The 18968-nt window shown below is 42.3% G+C and overlaps 1 protein-coding gene across 2 annotated transcripts; it reads right to left on the bottom strand.

The window, feature by feature from the left end:
- Nucleotides 1–845: 845 nt before the first annotated feature.
- Nucleotides 846–16810, bottom strand: ATG101 (autophagy related 101). 2 transcript variants are annotated; one of them, XM_075850216.1, is made up of 3 exons: nt 16556–16810; nt 13854–14139; nt 846–1412 (listed from the first exon to the last, which is right to left on the bottom strand). In XM_075850216.1, exons 2-3 carry the CDS (start codon nt 14103–14105, stop codon nt 1008–1010), a joined length of 657 nt encoding a protein of 218 aa, XP_075706331.1. In that variant the 5' UTR covers nt 14106–14139; nt 16556–16810; the 3' UTR covers nt 846–1007. The 2 variants fall into 2 exon arrangements, with proteins under 2 accessions (XP_075706331.1, XP_075706330.1); XM_075850215.1 differs by lacking the exon at nt 16556–16810 and adding an exon at nt 16315–16421.
- Nucleotides 16811–18968: the final 2158 nt, after the last annotated feature.

Raw genomic sequence — 18968 nt, forward strand, 5'->3', positions numbered from 1 at the left:
GCCACAGTGCCCTCTGTAGATAGTGCCACACAGCCCCCTGTAGGGAGTGTCACACCCCCCCTGTAGATAGTGCCAAACACCTCACTTGTAGACAGTGCCACTCGGCCCTCCTGTAGATCGTGCCACATTCCCCTTGTACATAGTGCCACACAACCTCCTTTGTAGATAGTGCCACACACAGCCCCCCTTGTAGATCATGCCACACAGCCCCTCTAAAGATAGTGCCACCTTCTGTAGATTGTGCCCGAGTGCCAACCAAACAAATAAAAAAACCTTAACCACACTGGGGCAGATTTATCCACCGAGAAGTGCGACTCATTTACCAACAATCTCTGTCACTTTTCTCTTTCAGAAGAGCATAAAAAACAATGCTAATCTGACTTATGCTTGTCTTTAGCAAACGCCACGTTCATCAAAATCACATGTGACCTGTTGATGAATGTGGTGATCACTGCATGGGGACGCAGAGATAAATGGTACAGATAATAATAAATCTCCCCATATCTACAGTATGTTTTTGGGGTGTTTTTAACAAATGATCCCACGTGATTAGACAGGAAGAGTCTGTGGAGCCATCTTCGCACTAACCTAAAGAACCATATAAAAAAAATATTAAAAAATATCTTGCTTCCTTCACAAATGCATTTCAAAACGGCAGAACACACGGCAATACATTTTACAAATCCTTTTTATCTCCAGAGGAAGTCAAAGGTCCTTCGATATTCTTCTAGACAAAAGCAGAAGCGGATACCTTAGGAGAAACGTACAACATTTGCTTCTCTCTGACAAAATCCATTATGTAAGGCAATATCTTTCAAGTGTCTAATCCCCAATGAAGGACAATATTCTGTACAGGATTGTGTTTATTATTTTAAGAATTACAGAATTTTACAGTGAAATGGCTATTTACACAGGACACTGCTTTATAACAATTTTCATGACATTTTGCAATTGATGAATAATGAATCGAGTCCATTCTATAAATATAGCAGCAGGTGCTTGTGCGGCTACAGAGCCAAAGTGTCTTTGATAAGTCTCCGCATTGTAGTGGTGACGGATGTTCCCAGAGAGTCAGTGATCTGATAAGAGATTTTGTACAGATACGGCTGCACGTCCTTCAGACTCGTATCAAATACATTGTCCACCTCGGATTGCGTTGGCATTTTTGGCAGATATTCATGTCTGTTCATCACCTCCACAATGTTAATAATCTTCTCCCCAAGTTTCTCTCCTACTTTCTCCCTGCAGATTTGCCGTTCCTGCTCAGAAGCTAGTGACACAATATTTACTTTGATGGTCCAAACCTCCCATGGGATGCATTCATCGGAGAACGGCCAGCGGGACTTTTTTTTCTGATAGAATTCCAAAGACACTTGACCGATACCATCACTTCCAGAATTCCGCAGTGCATCCTGGAAAAATAAATGAATCTAGGTCAAGATTGTAAAGGTTTTATGTACATCTTGTCAAAAAACATTAGGCAGCAATCACGAAACTAGAATATGAATCTGAACAGGAGCTAATGGGATTGTATCTTAGGAGGAAAAACTTTAACAAAAGGTTTGTCCTGACCGCATCTGATCCATTTCTAGGCATGGCTCCTGCGAAACACCATATTATGGCTGTCTGAACGTAAACCTTTGGGGTGCATTTTATTACATTAAATAAATGTACACATTTATTGAGATTTAGAAAAAACATATTTGGAATTAACTTTTATTAAAACTGTGGTTTACTTTTCAAGATGCAGCTTCTATGCATTCACTATACATAGAAGCTGCATCTGAGCGCTTTGAGCCGCATGCGTCAGTAAACTGCACTGACGGCTCAGCGCTTACGGTATCCCTCGGATGCCTTCTATAACCCAATTACTGATCATATCTAATAATAGGGTTATCGTAAGCATCAGAGGGACACCGTAAGCGCTGACAGCCGAGCCGTCAGTGCAGTTCACTGACGGATGCAGCTGAAAGTGCTGGGATGCAGCTTCTATGTATAATGAATGCACAGAAGCTGCATTTCGAAAAGTAAACAACATTCTAATAAAAGTTAATTCCAAATATATATTTTTTATTATCAATAAATATGTACATTTATCAAAATGCCTGATTTTGGCATCAGTCAGCTGTAATCTGTAACGGAACCCACCAGCATGTGTTCAATTCTCCTGCAGTGCCACTAAAGGGAATATTAGCATTACACACTTCCCATTAAAATCTACGGTCTATATATTAGACGATAGCCCTGAGCAGAGGATTTCCCCTCAGTTGACTCTGATTTCCATAATAGGGTACTTGAAAAACCCCTTGAAAGCCAGGATCATACACAGTTGTGATGCAGTTTTTGACTCACTTTTTTGAGCCATGGTCAGGAGTGGACACAAAAGAAAGGAGATGCGTCAGTCTTTTCTTTATACCTTTCCTTCTTTAGGATCCACTTCTGGCTTTGTCTAAAAAAACGGAGTCAAAAACTGAATCAAAAGTGTGTGATCCTGGCCTTGATCGTGCATAGGGAGAGAATACCCCTAAATAAAAATGTCTTGCATTGCTGCAAGAGCGGAAACGGCTGTTTAATGGCTGCCAGATGTCCACTCCTCATGTACGGCCAGCTTTAGGGCCTGTTCACATCAACCTTGCCCTTCCGTTGAGGGGTTCCATCAGAGGTTTCCATCGGGTTAACCCCTCAACGGAAAGGCAAACGGAAACCTAAGCTTCCGTTTCCCTCACCAATGAGATCAATGGTGACGGAAACCTAGCTAATGGTTTCCGTCGGTCACCGTTGTGACAGGGTTCCGTTGTTCTTGACAGAATCAATTGCACAGTCCACGATGTGAACACAGCCTTAGTCTTATTATTTAAAATACTGGTTTCTCATGCCTGAACATATCACGTTCATTGTCCTGAAAGGCCTGCGTTCATACAAGGTAATAATGTGTCCGAATATTCACTGCAATACATTGCCACAACCGCCAGATGTGCAGCACTAGTAAGGAGGAATTTATGAACCTCCATTCACACACTGCATTAAATGTGTTGAATTTGATCCATTTTTCTTTGTTTTTCACTTCAATGAGGAAACTATTGTATAAGAACCCTAAAAATTACATAACCAAAAATTGTTAATAAAGTCCTCTCTGTGACAGAAACTGCATGACCTGTAATGTTCAAACCTCTGTCGTATCTACTACATTGTCCTTTGCCTGCACGTGGGCACTCCTGGCAGTGTATCACGTGAAATGTCTAGTGTCATTAACTGCGCACAACCTTGTGACTAAATCAGACGAGCGTAGCTCCAGCCAGACACAGCGTTAACATTGGCAGCAATCTTAGGACTGCCTGTGGCCACATACGCTGACCTGAATTGCAATTCTCCAGATTTCATACAGAATCTTCAGCTTTCCATTTTTAAAATCAGGGCTAGCAGGCTCATCTCTTGAATTATCTGCTTTTCGGGATGCAGATATTTGCACCACGTTCCACCATTAAAGGGCTTGTCTGGACACGGGACCATTTTCCACAAGATAGGCCATCAGTATATGATCGGTGGGGGTCCGACACCCAGACCCCGCACCAATCAGCTGCTCCGGCTGTTATGCGGTGTTCGATGCTGGAAGCAGATGGCTTTATACACTGCATAGTGGCCGTGCTGCAGAACTGCAACTTTGCTCCGATTCACTTGAATAAGAGCAGAGCTGCAGTACTGCAGGTTGGCCACTATACTGTGCCTGGAGCAATGTGCTTCCGGCACAGACATCCAGTGCCTGGAGGCAGCAGGAGCTGCTGATCGGTGCAGGGTCCGGGTGTGGATGTCATCAGTATGAAAAACGGTCCCATGCCTCAACAACCCCTTTAATAACCTTATTAAACTGAAATAATGGCAGATGCATGAAATCCTTATAGAACGCTTTACAAGAAGGTGAAGAATATACAGGATAATTGCTTTCCAAGATTTTAATCAAAAGCAAGTGGAGAATCTCTTTCACAACACGTTACTTGCCATAGATTTCAATATAAAGCAGGTTAGACGATCTGCAAATCCTTTATTCCCACGTGAATGCTCCTGTGCACATATTTTTTCTAGGTTCAATGCTAGAGAAAGTTCACATAAAACTGAATATGCATATAGTGCAAGATTATACCAGACGCGGGGCCATGTATCAATAGCGTCCTCTGTAGGGCACATTTGTTTTGGCTGCAATGACAGTGAAAAGATCAGAAAAGTGCAACCAAACTAAAGGTCCTTTTACACAGGCCACCGAGTGGGCAAATGAGCCATGTAAACAGGGGAGCGATCAGTTGACAAAAGAGCAAACGTGGCAGGGCATAAGGCTGGGTTCACATGCTGCAGCAACGTGTCGCGATTTAGCAAAAAGTGTCAACGCACGCTGTATTATGTCAGCAAACAAACACTTAACCCGTTAGTGACCGCCAATACGCCTTTTCACGGCGGCCACTAATGGGCTTTAGTCCGATGCAATAGCCTTTTTACAGCGCTGCATCGGAATAAACAGAGCAGGGAGCCGTTAAATCTCCCTGCTCTCAGCTGCCAGATGTAGCTGAGGGCTGGGGGCGTCCCTGCTCGAACGTGTGAGATCGATATAAATATCGATCTCAAGCGTTTAACCCTTCAGATGCGGTGCTCAATAGCGAGCGCCGCATCTGAGTGATTTTGGAGAGGGAGGGAGCTCCCTCTCATCCCACTGACACCTGGCGATAAGATCGCCGATTTTCTGTGTCTCCGATGGTAGCCGGGGGCCTAATAAAGGCCCCCAGGTCTGCCTGTAGTGAATGCCTGCTAGATCATGCCGTTTAAAAACGGACAGGCAATAATACACTGCAATACAAAAGTATTAAAGTCCCCTAGTGGGACTAGTAAAAAAAAAGTTTAACAAAGTTTAAAAATATGAAAAAATAAATTAAAAAAATAAATAAAAACCCAGCTTTTCCCCTTACAAACTGCTTTACTATTAAAAAAACCAAAATAAAAGTAAAAAAGTTACACATATTTGGTATCGCCGCGTCCGTAACGACCCCGACTATAAATCTATTACATTATTTAACCCGCACGGTGAACGCCGTAAAAAATGTAATAAAAACTATGGAAAAATTGCTGTTTTCTGTGAATCCTGACTTTAAAAAAATGTGATAAAAAGAGATCAAAAAGTCGCATCTACTCAAAAATGGTACCAATAAAAACTACAAGTCGTCCCGCAAAAAAAAGCCCTCATACAACTGCATCGGCGAAAAAATAAAAACGTTACGGCTCTTCAAATATGGAGACACAAAAACAAATAATTTTGAAAAAAAAAGCGTTTTTACTGTGTAAAAGTAGTAAAACATACAAAAACGATACAAATTTGGTATCGTTGCAATCGTAACAACCCGCTGAATAAAGTGATTGTGTTATTTATATCACACGGTAAACGCCGTTGATTTAAGACGCGAAAAAGAGTGGCGAAATTTCAGGTTTTTTTCTATTCCCCCCCAAAAAAAAGTTAATAAAAGTTAATCAATAAATAATATGTCCCCAAAATGGTGCTATTAAAAAATACAACTTGTGAACGCCGTAAAAAATAAAATAAAAAAACAATGGAAAAATTGCTGTTTTCTTTGACTCCAGCCTTAAATAAAATGTGATAAAAAGTGATCAAAAAGTCGAATTTACTCCAGAATGGTACCGATAAAAACTACAAGTCGTCCCGCAAAAAAAAGCCCTCCTACAATTGCATCGACGAAAAAATAAAAAAAAAGTTATGGCTCTTCAAATATGGAGACACGAAAGCAAATATTTTTTTTTAAAAAAAGGGTTTTTACTGAGTAAAAGTAGTAAAATATACAAAATCTATACAAATTTGGTATCGTTGCAATCGTAACAACCCACTGAATAAAGTTATTTGATTCATACCACATGGTAAACGGTGTAAATTTAGGACACAAAAAAAAGAGTGCCGAAATTTACGTTTTTTTTCTATTCCCCCCAAAAAAGTTAATAAAAATCAATAAATAATATGTACCCCAAAATGGTGCTATTAAAAAATACTCGTCCCGCAAAAAACAAGACCTTATACAGCTATGTCGACACAAAAAAAAAGTTATAGCTCTTGGAATGCAACGATGGAAAAACGTAAAAAATACCTTGGTCATTAAGGTTTAAAATAGGCTGGTCATTAAGGGGTTAATCTAGTCCCCTAGTGAACCATAGAAAATAAATGTAAGAATGTTAAATAAACAGGTTTAAAAACTAAAAAAAATTCCCCTTTAAAAGTGCCTTATTATGTACTGTATAATTTTTTAGTTATTTTTAAATAAATATGTATCGCCCCGTCCGTAACGGACCAAACTATACCAATACCACAAACCAAACTATACCAATACCACAAACCAAACTATACCAATACCACAAACCAAACTATACCAATACCAGAACGGTGTACGTAAATAAAACACCCAAAAAAACGATTCTGTAATTGTTTTTCATATTTTTACGTTTATCCCAACTCAAAAGTGAATAAAAAGCGGTCAAAACGTCAGATGTACCCCAAAATGGTGCTAACCAAAAAAAAATCAACTCACTCTGCAAAAACAAGCCCTGACAGAGAAATCAAAAAATGATGCCTCTCAGAGTGTGGTGACACAAAAATAAATTTTTTATTTTTTTATTGTGTAAAACATAAAAATAAAATAAAAATTATAAATTTGGCATCGCTGTAACCATAGTGACCAGCAGAATGGTGAACGCCAGAAAAATAAAACCCAAAAATCTATGGCGCATTATAGGTTTTACTTTCCTCTACCCCCCCCTCAAAAAAAAAAAAAAGTTATACAATCCATTATACATACCCCAAAACGGTGACATTAAAAAAAGAATACTTGTCCCATAAAAAACAAGACCTGTCAAAAAGCCAATGGCTCTTTGAATGCGACGATCAAAAGACTAACAACGCGTCCTGAAGGCCAAAATGAACCGCATCTTTAAGGGGTTAAACATAGAGATATATAGAACGACCATAGAACAGAATAACGGCACCAGGACTTCAGAGTAGATGAAACAGGGTGGATTTATTCACCTCAAGTGAGCAACGTTTCGGTTCGTCACAGAACCTTTCTCAAGCTTTGTCCCTTTCTAGTTTGAGAAAGGTTCTGTGACTAACCGAAGAGGGGTTAGCTGTAACAAACAGCTGACACCTGCTGTGTGTGAATGGGCTCAGCTCCTGATCCATGCTTCTCCCCTTCCACTAATATGTACATAAACCCTTTTGTGAGAAGAGATTTATGAGCAAAGATCTGATAATAAAAAATATAGTACCACACAGATCAGTGGAAAATGTTTCTGTCTATGGCTAGTGGATGTAATAATGCTACTAGATTGAAGTAGATGATTATATAATATCTGGTTTTTAAGGCTGAAGAATGTAGAAGTCCAGCAACGTAAAGAGGTATGCCAGCCTTTAACATTTTTCACCTATCCACTGAATATGTAAGAAAATCCAAGATCAGTGGGGGCACAACTGCTGGGACCCCTCACCAATCGCCGCTAGGAGTTTGAATGCAGCAGAAGCAGCGCTCGGCTGTTTCCGTCAGCCTCATAGACTTTGAATGGAGCGGCACGCGCGGCCTCCGCTCCATTCACACTCCTCCTAGCCCCCGTTCTGGTGATTGGTGAAAAATGTTACAGGCTGGAATACTCCTTTAAAATAATAACTAATTTCCCACTTCTATAATTTACTACCCTTACAATGTGATGAGATTGCTATACTGATGAGGCTAATGCGGTTATACAATGCCTAAAAAAAAGGTAAAGAAGAAAACATCGTTTTACCTCTGTGTAAGTAACATTTTTAGGTGTTAGGCCTTATTCACATGACAGCGAAAAACAGCCGTTCTTTTAACGGCCGTTTTCAGAACAATGATGTTCTATGGGTGTATTCACACGGCCGTTATTTTAATAGCCCGTGAATAATGGCCGTCAAAAATAGGACATGTACTATTTTTGGCCCTTTTCACTGCCCCCATAGAAGTCAATGGATCAGTTTTTAACGGCTGTCAATACATGTAACAACCGTTAACGGATATGTGACATGGGGATTGGCAAGGGAACAAATAGTTCCCTTGCTGGCCATCATTGGCTCGATGACACTCACCGATGCAGCGCCGACATCTTCAGGTGTGGTCTCGTCTTCACGGGTTCTGCGAAGGTGACGCAATGACATCATCGCGCCGGCTTCACAGATCCCGTGAAGTTGCAAGACCACACGTGAAGACGAGCTGCATCAGTGAGTGTCATCGCGTTGCTGTAGATCCCGTGAAGATGAGAGACCTTACCCGAAGAAAACCGCGCTGCGTCGCTGAGTATGTAGGCATTCATGTCGGGCTGCGTGGCATCATATACAACGAGGAGTGTGTCACATCATATACAGGGAGGTGTGTGTGTGTGTGTGTCACATCATATACAGGGAGGTGTGTGTGTGTGTGTGTGTGTGTGTGTGTGTGTGTGTGTGACATCATATACAGGGAGGTGTGTGTGTGTCACATCATATACAGGGAGGTGTGTGTGTGTGTGTCACATCATATACAGGGAGGTGTGTGTGTGTGTGTGTCACATCATATACAGGGAGGTGTGTGTGTGTGTGTCACATCATATACAGGGAGGTGTGTGTGTGTGTGTCACATCATATACAGGGAGGTGTGTGTGTGTGTGTGTCACATCATATACAGGGAGGTGTGTGTGTGTGTGTGTGTGTGTGTGACATCATATACAGGGAGGTGTGTGTGTGGCACATCATATACAGGGAGGTGTGTGTGTGGCACATCATATACAGGGAGGTGTGTGTGTGGCACATCATATACAGGGAGGTGTGTGTGTGGCACATCATATACAGGGAGGTGTGTGTGTGGCACATCATATACAGGGAGGTGTGTGTGTGGCACATCATATACAGGGAGGTGTGTGTGTGGCACATCATATACAGGGAGGTGTGTGTGTGGCACATCATATACAGGGAGGTGTGTGTGTGGCACATCATATACAGGGAGGTGTGTGTGTGGCACATCATATACAGGGAGGTGTGTGTGTGGCACATCATATACAGGGAGGTGTGTGTGTGGCACATCATATACAGGGAGGTGTGTGTGTGGCACATCATATACAGGGAGGTGTGTGTGTGGCACATCATATACAGGGAGGTGTGTGTGTGGCACATCATATACAGGGAGGTGTGTGTGTGGCACATCATATACAGGGAGGTGTGTGTGTGGCACATCATATACAGGGAGGTGTGTGTGTGTGGCACATCATATACAGGGAGGTGTGTGTGTGGCACATCATATACAGGGAGGTGTGTGTGTGGCACATCATATACAGGGAGGTGTGTGTGTGGCACATCATATACAGGGAGGTGTGTGTGTGGCACATCATATACAGGGAGGTGTGTGTGGCACATCATATACAGGGAGGTGTGTGTGGCACATCATATACAGGGAGGTGTGTGTGGCACATCATATACAGGGAGGTGTGTGTGGCACATCATATACAGGAGGTGTGTGTGGCACATCATATACAGGAGGTGTGTGTGGCACATCATATACAGGAGGTGTGTGTGGCACATCATATACAGGAGGTGTGTGTGGCACATCATATACAGGAGGTGTGTGTGGCACATCATATACAGGGAGGTGTGTGTGTGGCACATCATATACAGGAGGTGTGTGTGGCACATCATATACAGGGAGGTGTGTGTGGCACATCATATACAGGGAGGTGTGTGTGGCACATCATATACAGGAGGTGTGTGTGGCACATCATATACAGGAGGTGTGTGTGGCACATCATATACAGGAGGTGTGTGTGGCACATCATATATAGGAGGTGTGTGTGGCATCATATACAGGAGGTGTGTGGCATCATATACAGGAGGTGTGTGGCATCATATACAGGAGGTGTGTGGCATCATATGCAGGGAGGTGTGTGGCATCATATGCAGGGAGGTGTGTGGCATCATATGCAGGGAGGTGTGTGGCATCATATGCAGGGAGGTGTGTGGCATCATATGCAGGGAGGTGTGTGGCATCATATACAGGGAGGCTGTAAATAGTGTCTAAGTGAACATGTGACCTTCCTTTGGGTGTTTTCAGGGGGCTGGGACAAAAAATGCCTGACCAATGAAATTCAGTAGTTTTTTTTAACGGCCATGAAAAACTGATGCAAAACGGACAGACGGACTGGAAATGGATGAAAATTTAGGACACACATTGATGCAAAATGGCCATGAAAAACTGACAGTTGGTCGTGTGAATATAGCCTTAACCCCTTAACGACCAGCCTATTTTAGACCTTAAAGAGGCTCTGTCACCAGATTTTGCAACCCCTATCTCCTATTGCAGCAGATCGGCGCTGCAATGTAGATAAGAGTAACGTTTTTTTTTGTTTTTTTTAAAATGAGCATTTTTGGCCAAGTTATGACCATTTTTATATTTATGTAAATGAGGCTTTCTAAAGTACAACTGGGCGTGTTTAAAGTAAAAGTACAACTGGGCGTGTATTATGTGTGTACATCGGGGCGTTTTTACTTCTTTTACTAGCTGGGCGTTCTGACGAGAAGTATCATCCACTTCTCTTCAGAACGCCCAGCTTCTGGCAGTGCAGACACAGCGTGTTCTCGAGAGATCACGCTGTGTCGTCACTCACAGGTCCTGCATCGTGTCGGACGAGCGAGGACATATCGGCACCAGAGGCTACAGATGATTCTGCAGCAGTATCGGCGTTTGCAGGTAAGTCGATGTAGCTACTTACCTACAAACGCTGATGCTGCTGCAGAATCAACTGTAGCCTCAGGTGCCGATGTGTCCTCGCTCGTCCGACACGATGCAGGACCTGGGGCAGGAAGTGACGTCACAGCGTGATCTCTCGAGAACACGCTGTGTGTCTGCACTGCCAGAAGCTGGGTGTTAACGAAGAGAAGTGGATGATGCTGATTCGTCAGCATCATACACTTCTATTCACAACGCCCAGCTAGTAAAAGAAGTAAAAACGCCCCGATGTACGCACATAATACACGCCCAGTTGTACTTTAGAAAGCCTCATTTGCATAAATATAAAAATGGTCATAACTTGGCCAAAAATGCTCGTTTTTTAAAAATAAAAACGTTACTGTAATTTACATTGCAGCGCCGATCTGCTGCAATAGGAGATAGGGGTTGCAAAATCTGGTGACAGAGCCTCTTTAATGACCAAGCCATTTTTTACGTTTTTCCATCGTCACATTCCAAGAGCTATAACCTTTTTATTTTTGCGTCGACATAGCTGTATAAGGTCTTGTTTTTTGCGGGACAAGTTGTATTTTTTAATAGCACCATTTTGGGGGACATATTATTTATTGATTAACTTTTATTAACTTTTTTTTGGGGGGGAATAGAAAAAAAGCTGAAATTTCGCCACTCTTTTTCGCGTCTTAAATCAATGGCGTTTACCGTGTGATATAAATAACACAATAACTTTATTCAGCGGGTTGTTACAATTGCAACGATACCAAATTTGTATAGTTTTTGTATGTTTTACTACTTTTACACAGTAAAAACACTTTTTTCAAAATTATTTGTTTTTGTGTCTCCATATTTGAAGAGCCGTAACGTTTTTATTTTTTCGCCGATGCAGTTGTATGAGGGCTTTTTTTTGCGGGAAGACTTGTAGTTTTTATTGGTACCATTTTTGAGTAGATGCGACTTTTTGATCTCTTTTTATCACATTTTTTTAAAGTCAGGATTCACAGAAAACAGCAATTTTTCCATCGTTTTTAATTAAATTTTTTACGGCATTCACCGTGCGGGTTAAATAATGTAATACATTTATAGTCGGGGTCGTTACGGACGCGGCGATACCAAATATGTGTAACTTTTTTACTTTATTTTGTTTTTTTAATAGTAAAGCATTGTGTAAGGGGAAAAGCTGGGATTTTCATTTTTTTTTCACATTTTTTTTTTAAATTAAACTTTATTTAACTTTTTTTTCACTTTTTTACTAGTCCCACTAGGGGACTTTAATATGCGATTCTCCGATCGCTATTGTAATACACTGCAATACTTTTGTATTGCAGTGTATTACTGCCTGTCCGTTTAAAACGGCCAGGCATCTGCTAGGTCATGCCTCCGGCATGATCTAGCAGGCATTCGCTCCAGGCAGACCTGGGGGCCTTTATTAGGCCCCCGGCTGCCATTAGAGACACAGACACTCGGCGATCGTATCGCCGGGTGTCGGTGGGAGAGAGAGGGAGCTCCCTCCTTCTCTCCAAAACCACTCAGATGTGGTGCTCGCTATTGCGCACCGCATCTGAGGGGTTAAACATGTGAGATCGATACTAATATCGATCTCACCCGGCAGAGCAGGGACGCTCCCAGCCCTCAGCTGCCTCTAGCAGCTGAGAGCAGGGAGATCTGACGGCTCCCTGCTTTGTTTACTCATCCTGATGCAGCGCCGTGAAAAGGCGTATGCATCAGAATAAAGCCCGTTAGTGGCCGCCGTTAAAAGGCGTATTGGCGGTCACTAACGGGTTAAACCCCTTAGCCTTTATTCACACCCCCTGAAAACACCCAAAGGAAGGTCACATGTTCACCTAGACACTATTTTCTCTGGCTTCTACTGAATAAAGATCTTTGTTGATTCCCTAGTTTTTCTACATTGTTTTCTGGAGTATTTATAGCTATTTGTGGTTTGCAATATGTCCTCAGTACCTGTAGACTGGGCATTTCCTCACTGTATATGATGCCACACAGCTTCCCTTAGATCATGCCACACAGACCCCCTGTAGTTGATGCCACACAGCCTCTCTTAGATCATGCCACACAGACCCCCTGTATATGCGACACAGACCCCCTGTAGTTGATGCCACACACCTCCCTGTATATGATTGCCTACATACTCAACACAACAATGCCATAAATACTCACGGATGCAGAGCCGTCTCTAGTCTTCTTCAGGTGTGGTCACTCGTCTGCACGGGATCGAGGCGCCTTCAAACCCGTGAAGACGAGTGACCACACCTGAAGAGGACAGCGCTGCAACAGTGAGTATGCCAACGATAGCCAGCAAGGTAACTAGTAGTTCCCTTGCCAATCCCCATGTAACAGATCCGTTTTTAACGGTTGTTACATGTATTGATATCCGTTAAAAACTGATCCATTGACTTCTATGGGGGCCGTTAGGCCGTTAAAACGGCCAAAAATAGGACCTTAACTACCTCTGGCAGCTGAGAGATTTGACAGCTCGCTGGTTCTGTTTATTTATTCCGATGCAGCGCCGTAAAAAGGCCATCAGAATAAAGCCCGTTAGGGGCCGCTGTAAGAAAACACCATGGGGCCGTCACTAACGGGTTAAGATGACATCAATCACTCACCTCCATAGATGTAACATAGATAACTTTGCTACACAAACAGAAAGAATAATATATAATTATAGCTTATACCTCATGAAAAATGGGAATATGCTTACAAGTTTATATATAAAATATTTTATATATATATATATATATGTATGTATGTATGTATGTATGTATGTATGTATGTATGTATGTATGTATATTTATTTATTTATCAGCACTCCTAATCCTCTTTGTTCTTTCCTTTAAGGAGTAGGTAATTGAGCAGAAAGCATTTTGAGCAGACTATGGGCATGGCGAGGGCACACATGAGGTAATAATCGTCCCCCCCATGGCTAGCATAGTACCATTGACCTAAAATATCCAGTTATGTATTTACAAGTTGTAACTGACCTGCACCTATAGACTCAGTATTATCTAGTCAAATGACCGTTTTACACAATACACCATGTCCAGCAGAGAAAGTATTTCGGGCTGGAGGTCTCACCTTGAACTCATTAACTGCTTTGCGCAGGGCTCTGTCCAGTTCTTCTGAAGAAACCCTGACGTATGTAAATTCTATGAAGTCACAGTCAACGTCTTGCGTTCCTACGGTGCCAATGGAATACGTCCCTTCCTTCTTGTAGTGGAACTTGCCCGTGCTCCTGTGTAGCAGTATAGTATGCAGGACGGCCAGCATGGCTTCCTCCACCTGACGGCTCTCTACAGAGACTTCCAACACCTCTGAACGACAATTCATTGTAACTTAACGTAGCCCACGTTTCCACTTCTTCCTGTAAATAAACAAAGCAAAAGATTTTAGTACACATTAACCCCCTAAGGACGCGGCCTATTTTGGGCCTTGAGGACGCAGCTATTGTCTTTATATTTTCGTTGTAGAAATAGGGATGGGAACAGCGCCACCGTCACTTTCAATGGGGGATGAAAGAATGAAAGAGACCGTCCTTATAGGCCAGCTCAAGGATTCACAGGAAGAAGCGATGACGTCAGAATTCCAAATAAAGCCATTTAGTGTCCCATCGTACAGACACCAGCATCGTTTCAGGTCTAAGCGAGCCTTTCTCAAGCTCACTTGGAGCTGAAATGTTGCACTGGACAATAAAAAGGCTTATTATTTTTTTTCGGAACGCTAACGTTATCGCTTCTTCTTCCTGTAATTTCATATTTTTTTTCCCATCACCGCATCCCGAGGGTCATATCTTTAATAATTTTCCTGTTGACAAAGCAGTATGAGGGCTTGTTCTTTACAGCGCAAGTGTTGAAGTTTTCAACCGGTGTACATAGAGCTTCTTGATTGTTGTTCTTTTTTTTTCTTAATTTGTATTTTATATATATTTTTTCCATACACTTTAGTGAACTTGCAAACCTTTGATTTTTTTTTCCAGATATAATATCTGGTATTACTTCAGTACTGCAATGTTTTATACCTGTCAGCCAAGGCCTAAAAGGCTCACATACATGGCAGACCTGGGGGCCTTGGTCAGCAACCCATTAGCCCCCTTCAATCATGGGGGGCACAAATGGACGCCCCCTCCATCTGTAAAAGCACTTAGGTGCTGGGGTCGCTATCTGACCACAACAGTTATCTCCGATCCTGGCTCTTGTGTTACAGCGGATAACCGCTGCTGATGGTGCGGGCACCTCTCCTTTGCCCACCATGCTGTAATAGTAGGTACCTCCCGCACCATGCCTTACTAGAACATTGCAGAGTTATAGTAAGGCATGGTGCGGGAGGTACCTACTATTACAGCATGGTATGGGAACGGGTTAACATCAAATCTTTGATAATCCCCTACACGGGCTAATTCTTTGAAAGCTCAGATATGTTCTGCAAACCTCCCATATTAATGAGTTAGTATCGGACTATAAGACATCGAGACAAGTCCAACCACCTGTAAACGGTGAATGGTGGCATTCACCCGATCTTTGTGACAGGACGTACCAGGGTATTACATGACTTCTCCAATAGAGCACTGCGACTTTCAGGAATGTGAGCTGAGCCAACGTAACCTTTATGAAATTGTGGACCTACCTATTTACTACAAGAGGGACAGCGGCTTTTCATCCATTTTCCCCCTATCCTTATATACGTCAGCCATTGGTGGGTGTCTACTAATAGGTCGCTCCTGCAGTCTACCTGTGAATTGCTGTTCGGAAGACTTTAGATGTTTGCGCATAACCCTAACTCTCAAAATACTGGCCACACACCTATAACAATAGCCACAACATCCCCATAAACAGTGCCAGGGTGCCTATTAATAGTAATGCCAGGGAAAGCCCTATCAACCCGTACCTCCTCCTTGTTCCTGTGCATTTACACGTCTCCTGAAAGTGGCCAACAATCTACTGCTCACGTCACTTTATCTCCCAGCACTGAGCTGATCACGTGTGATCAGTGATCGACCAACCGATCCCGCGGAACACTCCACCCTCTTCACGTTCCATTTCCGCTGAACAGCCCATCCTCCTAGGTTGGCAAGCATCAGTAGGCGTAGTAAAGCCGCTAGATGCTCAATCAGCGCATAACACTACATTGAAGACAGGTAATAAGTGCCACAGACAGAGCACACACGAATACTAAGAGTCTCCATAACTTGTGGGTAGAGGTTGACGGTGTCTGAAGAATAGCTAAAAATAAATAAATAAATCTTCACCGAATTTTTTTTTCTTTTTTGGTTTGATTTTGCAGCAGTGTTGTCATCAAAATTCTCTCTACCCTGAAACTTCATCTATACGATCTACCATACCCCTCACTTTATGCCCTAGGCACTGCCATAGCAAACGTGCGGGAGACCTCCACACAATACAATTAATCACAGCCAGAATTGACCACAGTATTGATATTCAGATTAGTTACACACGTAACATTCCTCGGGTCTATAGACAGACAGTGGACAGGTCTGATCCATCCCCGTCACGTGACAAGTATCCAGCGCCTGCATACCCACCGTTTACAATAGTGAGAAGAAAGCAGCCGGTGACCGCATTCATGTACGAGGGGAGAAATGGAGGCGCACACTCTGCTCTCTTCCTGTCACTGACAGAACCAAAACATTACACGTCACTGGACCGTACCATTACCACCAAGAAGAAAACCAGCTAACGCTGTACTATATGGACTGTACCATCCCCACATATAGCTGTAGCTGCATTACGTGTACAATTAAAAGAGATTTCTACTCCACTTACTCGTCACTCAGCAGAAACACTGCTCTCTTTGTAGATGCCAGAGCTGGTCACAGGACCTTAGATGACGTCATGACCATGTGATCAGTCACAGGCATGGGAGGAGTCTGGGGTCGTGAAGTGGTGTTGGTGCAGGTTACATTTCATGATCTTTAGTTTTATGGCGGGAAGGACATAGACTTTAGAACTATGTTTGCAGCATTAGTGTACGCCGTACATGCAGCAGATTTCTGTGTGTATACAACGTATAGAAGAAGTATGTGCAGCAGAGATGTGTTTGTATAATGTACTTTCAGCGGGACGCCCTGCTCCTGTCCTTACAGTGGCAAAACCTAAACAATAGAAGTCATTGGACTGTACCATCAACAGCAAGGGCATACCAACATCTGCATAAATCCACATATTATATATCTGTCCTCATCTGTATTTTGAGGTTCTACCCTATGTAATATTAGTAGTTGTGTATACCTCAGTTCTACAATTCTACCCTAGGAATGGTTTTTGGTATAGTCTAGCAGCATGTTCTGTGACTTCCATCTTCGTGATTTAGGGCTTCAGCGCCCTCTTCAGGCTGGTGATTGCAGGAGCAAGCTGATAAATGTAATAGAATATATATATTTTCTCCTTTATACATTAACTCCTTCCTGCCACAGCCATTTTTGGGATTTTCAGTTTTGTTTTTCCCCCCAGCACAACCTTCCAAAAGCCATAACTTTTTTTTTTTTTTTTCTATTAAAGCCGTTTGAGGGCTTGTTTTTTTGCGGGACAAGTTGTAATTTTTCATGGCACTATTTATTGTACCATTAAACTGGGAAACTAAAAAAAAAACTTAATTTTATTGGAAAATTTTCCATTAAAATCTATTTTTATTCAGTAACAAAGTTCGTACATGCCATTTTGAATACTTTAAGGGGTGCTGTTTCTAAAATGGGGTCATTTATGGGGGTTTTCTATTATATAAGTCCCTCATAATCACTTCAGAACTGAATTGGTACCTAAAAAACAAATTTTTAATTTTTGTTTGAAAATTAGCAAACTTATAAGGTTTCTAACATCCTACAAAAATCAAAGGATGTTAAAAAAATGATGCCAACATAGTATAGACATATGTAAAATACTAACTATCTGGGATGATATGACTATCTGTCTTACAAGCAGAATAATTGAAACGTTGAAAATCGCTAAATTTTCAACACTTCGCATTTTTTTAATAACTGCATAGCGTAACGTCCAAATTTTACCACCAACATAAAGTACAATGTGTCACAAAAAAAAATTATCTCTGAATCACTTGGATAGGTAACTATTGTAAAGTTATTCTCACATAAAGTGACATGTCAGAATTAAAAAAATGGGACCGAGCCTTAAAGGGTTATTCCCAAGTGAAGGCTTATTTGTTTTCATAAATATTAAACATACTGCAAATTATTAGTTTCATGATGTAAATACTTTTTTTAAAATTCATTTTCTAAGTACCTTTGTTATAAGCCTTCCAACGCAGCTAATGCTTGTTATATTTTCTGAATGTGAACGTGAGATGTTTGATGTCAATGAAGCCACTCTGCTTTCTTAGTGCACGTGCCCGATGCTGCGAGCTACTGTAGTCCCAGCAGCATCAGGAGTAAAGGTGGCAGGACGATCGTCTCAACCAGGCAAGATAAGCGTGGTTGAGAAGATTCCCCACGTCTCCCCAGCAATCTTTATTTGTCCCCAGCTTAGTTTTAGTGTACATGCCCTGGAGCCGACTGCTAATCTCTGTATAGCTGAGAGGTGGCCGGGCCGGAAGTTAAGGCGCATGCACGGTCAGGAGCGTTCACCATGATACGGCCGTAATTTCCAAAGGAAAGGAAATCATGGCACAAGTGCGGCCACCGCTAATAGAAATCAGTGGTGGCCAGATCCCTAAGCGACGGGCAATAAACAAAGAGGGGCTGTCAGTGAGATGGAGCCAGGATATCTCGCAAAGTATAGCATTTAAAAAAAACGAAGGTATTTACAAAACTGCCTAATTTTAAGTTGTTAAACTTTATGGCTAAATTCACACGAGGTCATTACGTCCGTAATTGACGGACGTATTTCGGCCGCAAGTCCCGCACCGTACACATTGCAGGGAGCCGGGCTCCTAGCATCATAGTTATGTACGACGCTAGGAGTCCCTGCCTTGCTGCGGGACAACTGTCCCGTACTGTAATCATGTTTTCAGTACGGGACAGTTGTCCGGCAGCGAGGCAGGGACTCCTAGCGTCGTATATAACTATGATGCTAGGAGCCCGGCTCCCTGCACTGTGTTCGGTTCGGGACTTGCGGCCGAAATACGTCCGTCAATTACGGACGTAATGACCTTGTGTGAATCCAGCCTATAGGTATATTGATCAAAATGGGAATACCCCTTTAAGGCCCAACCTGGCTGCGTCAT

The sequence above is a fragment of the Rhinoderma darwinii genome, chromosome 2 (genome assembly GCF_050947455.1).
Source record: "Rhinoderma darwinii isolate aRhiDar2 chromosome 2, aRhiDar2.hap1, whole genome shotgun sequence".
NCBI classification, from domain to species: Eukaryota; Metazoa; Chordata; class Amphibia; order Anura; family Rhinodermatidae; genus Rhinoderma; species Rhinoderma darwinii.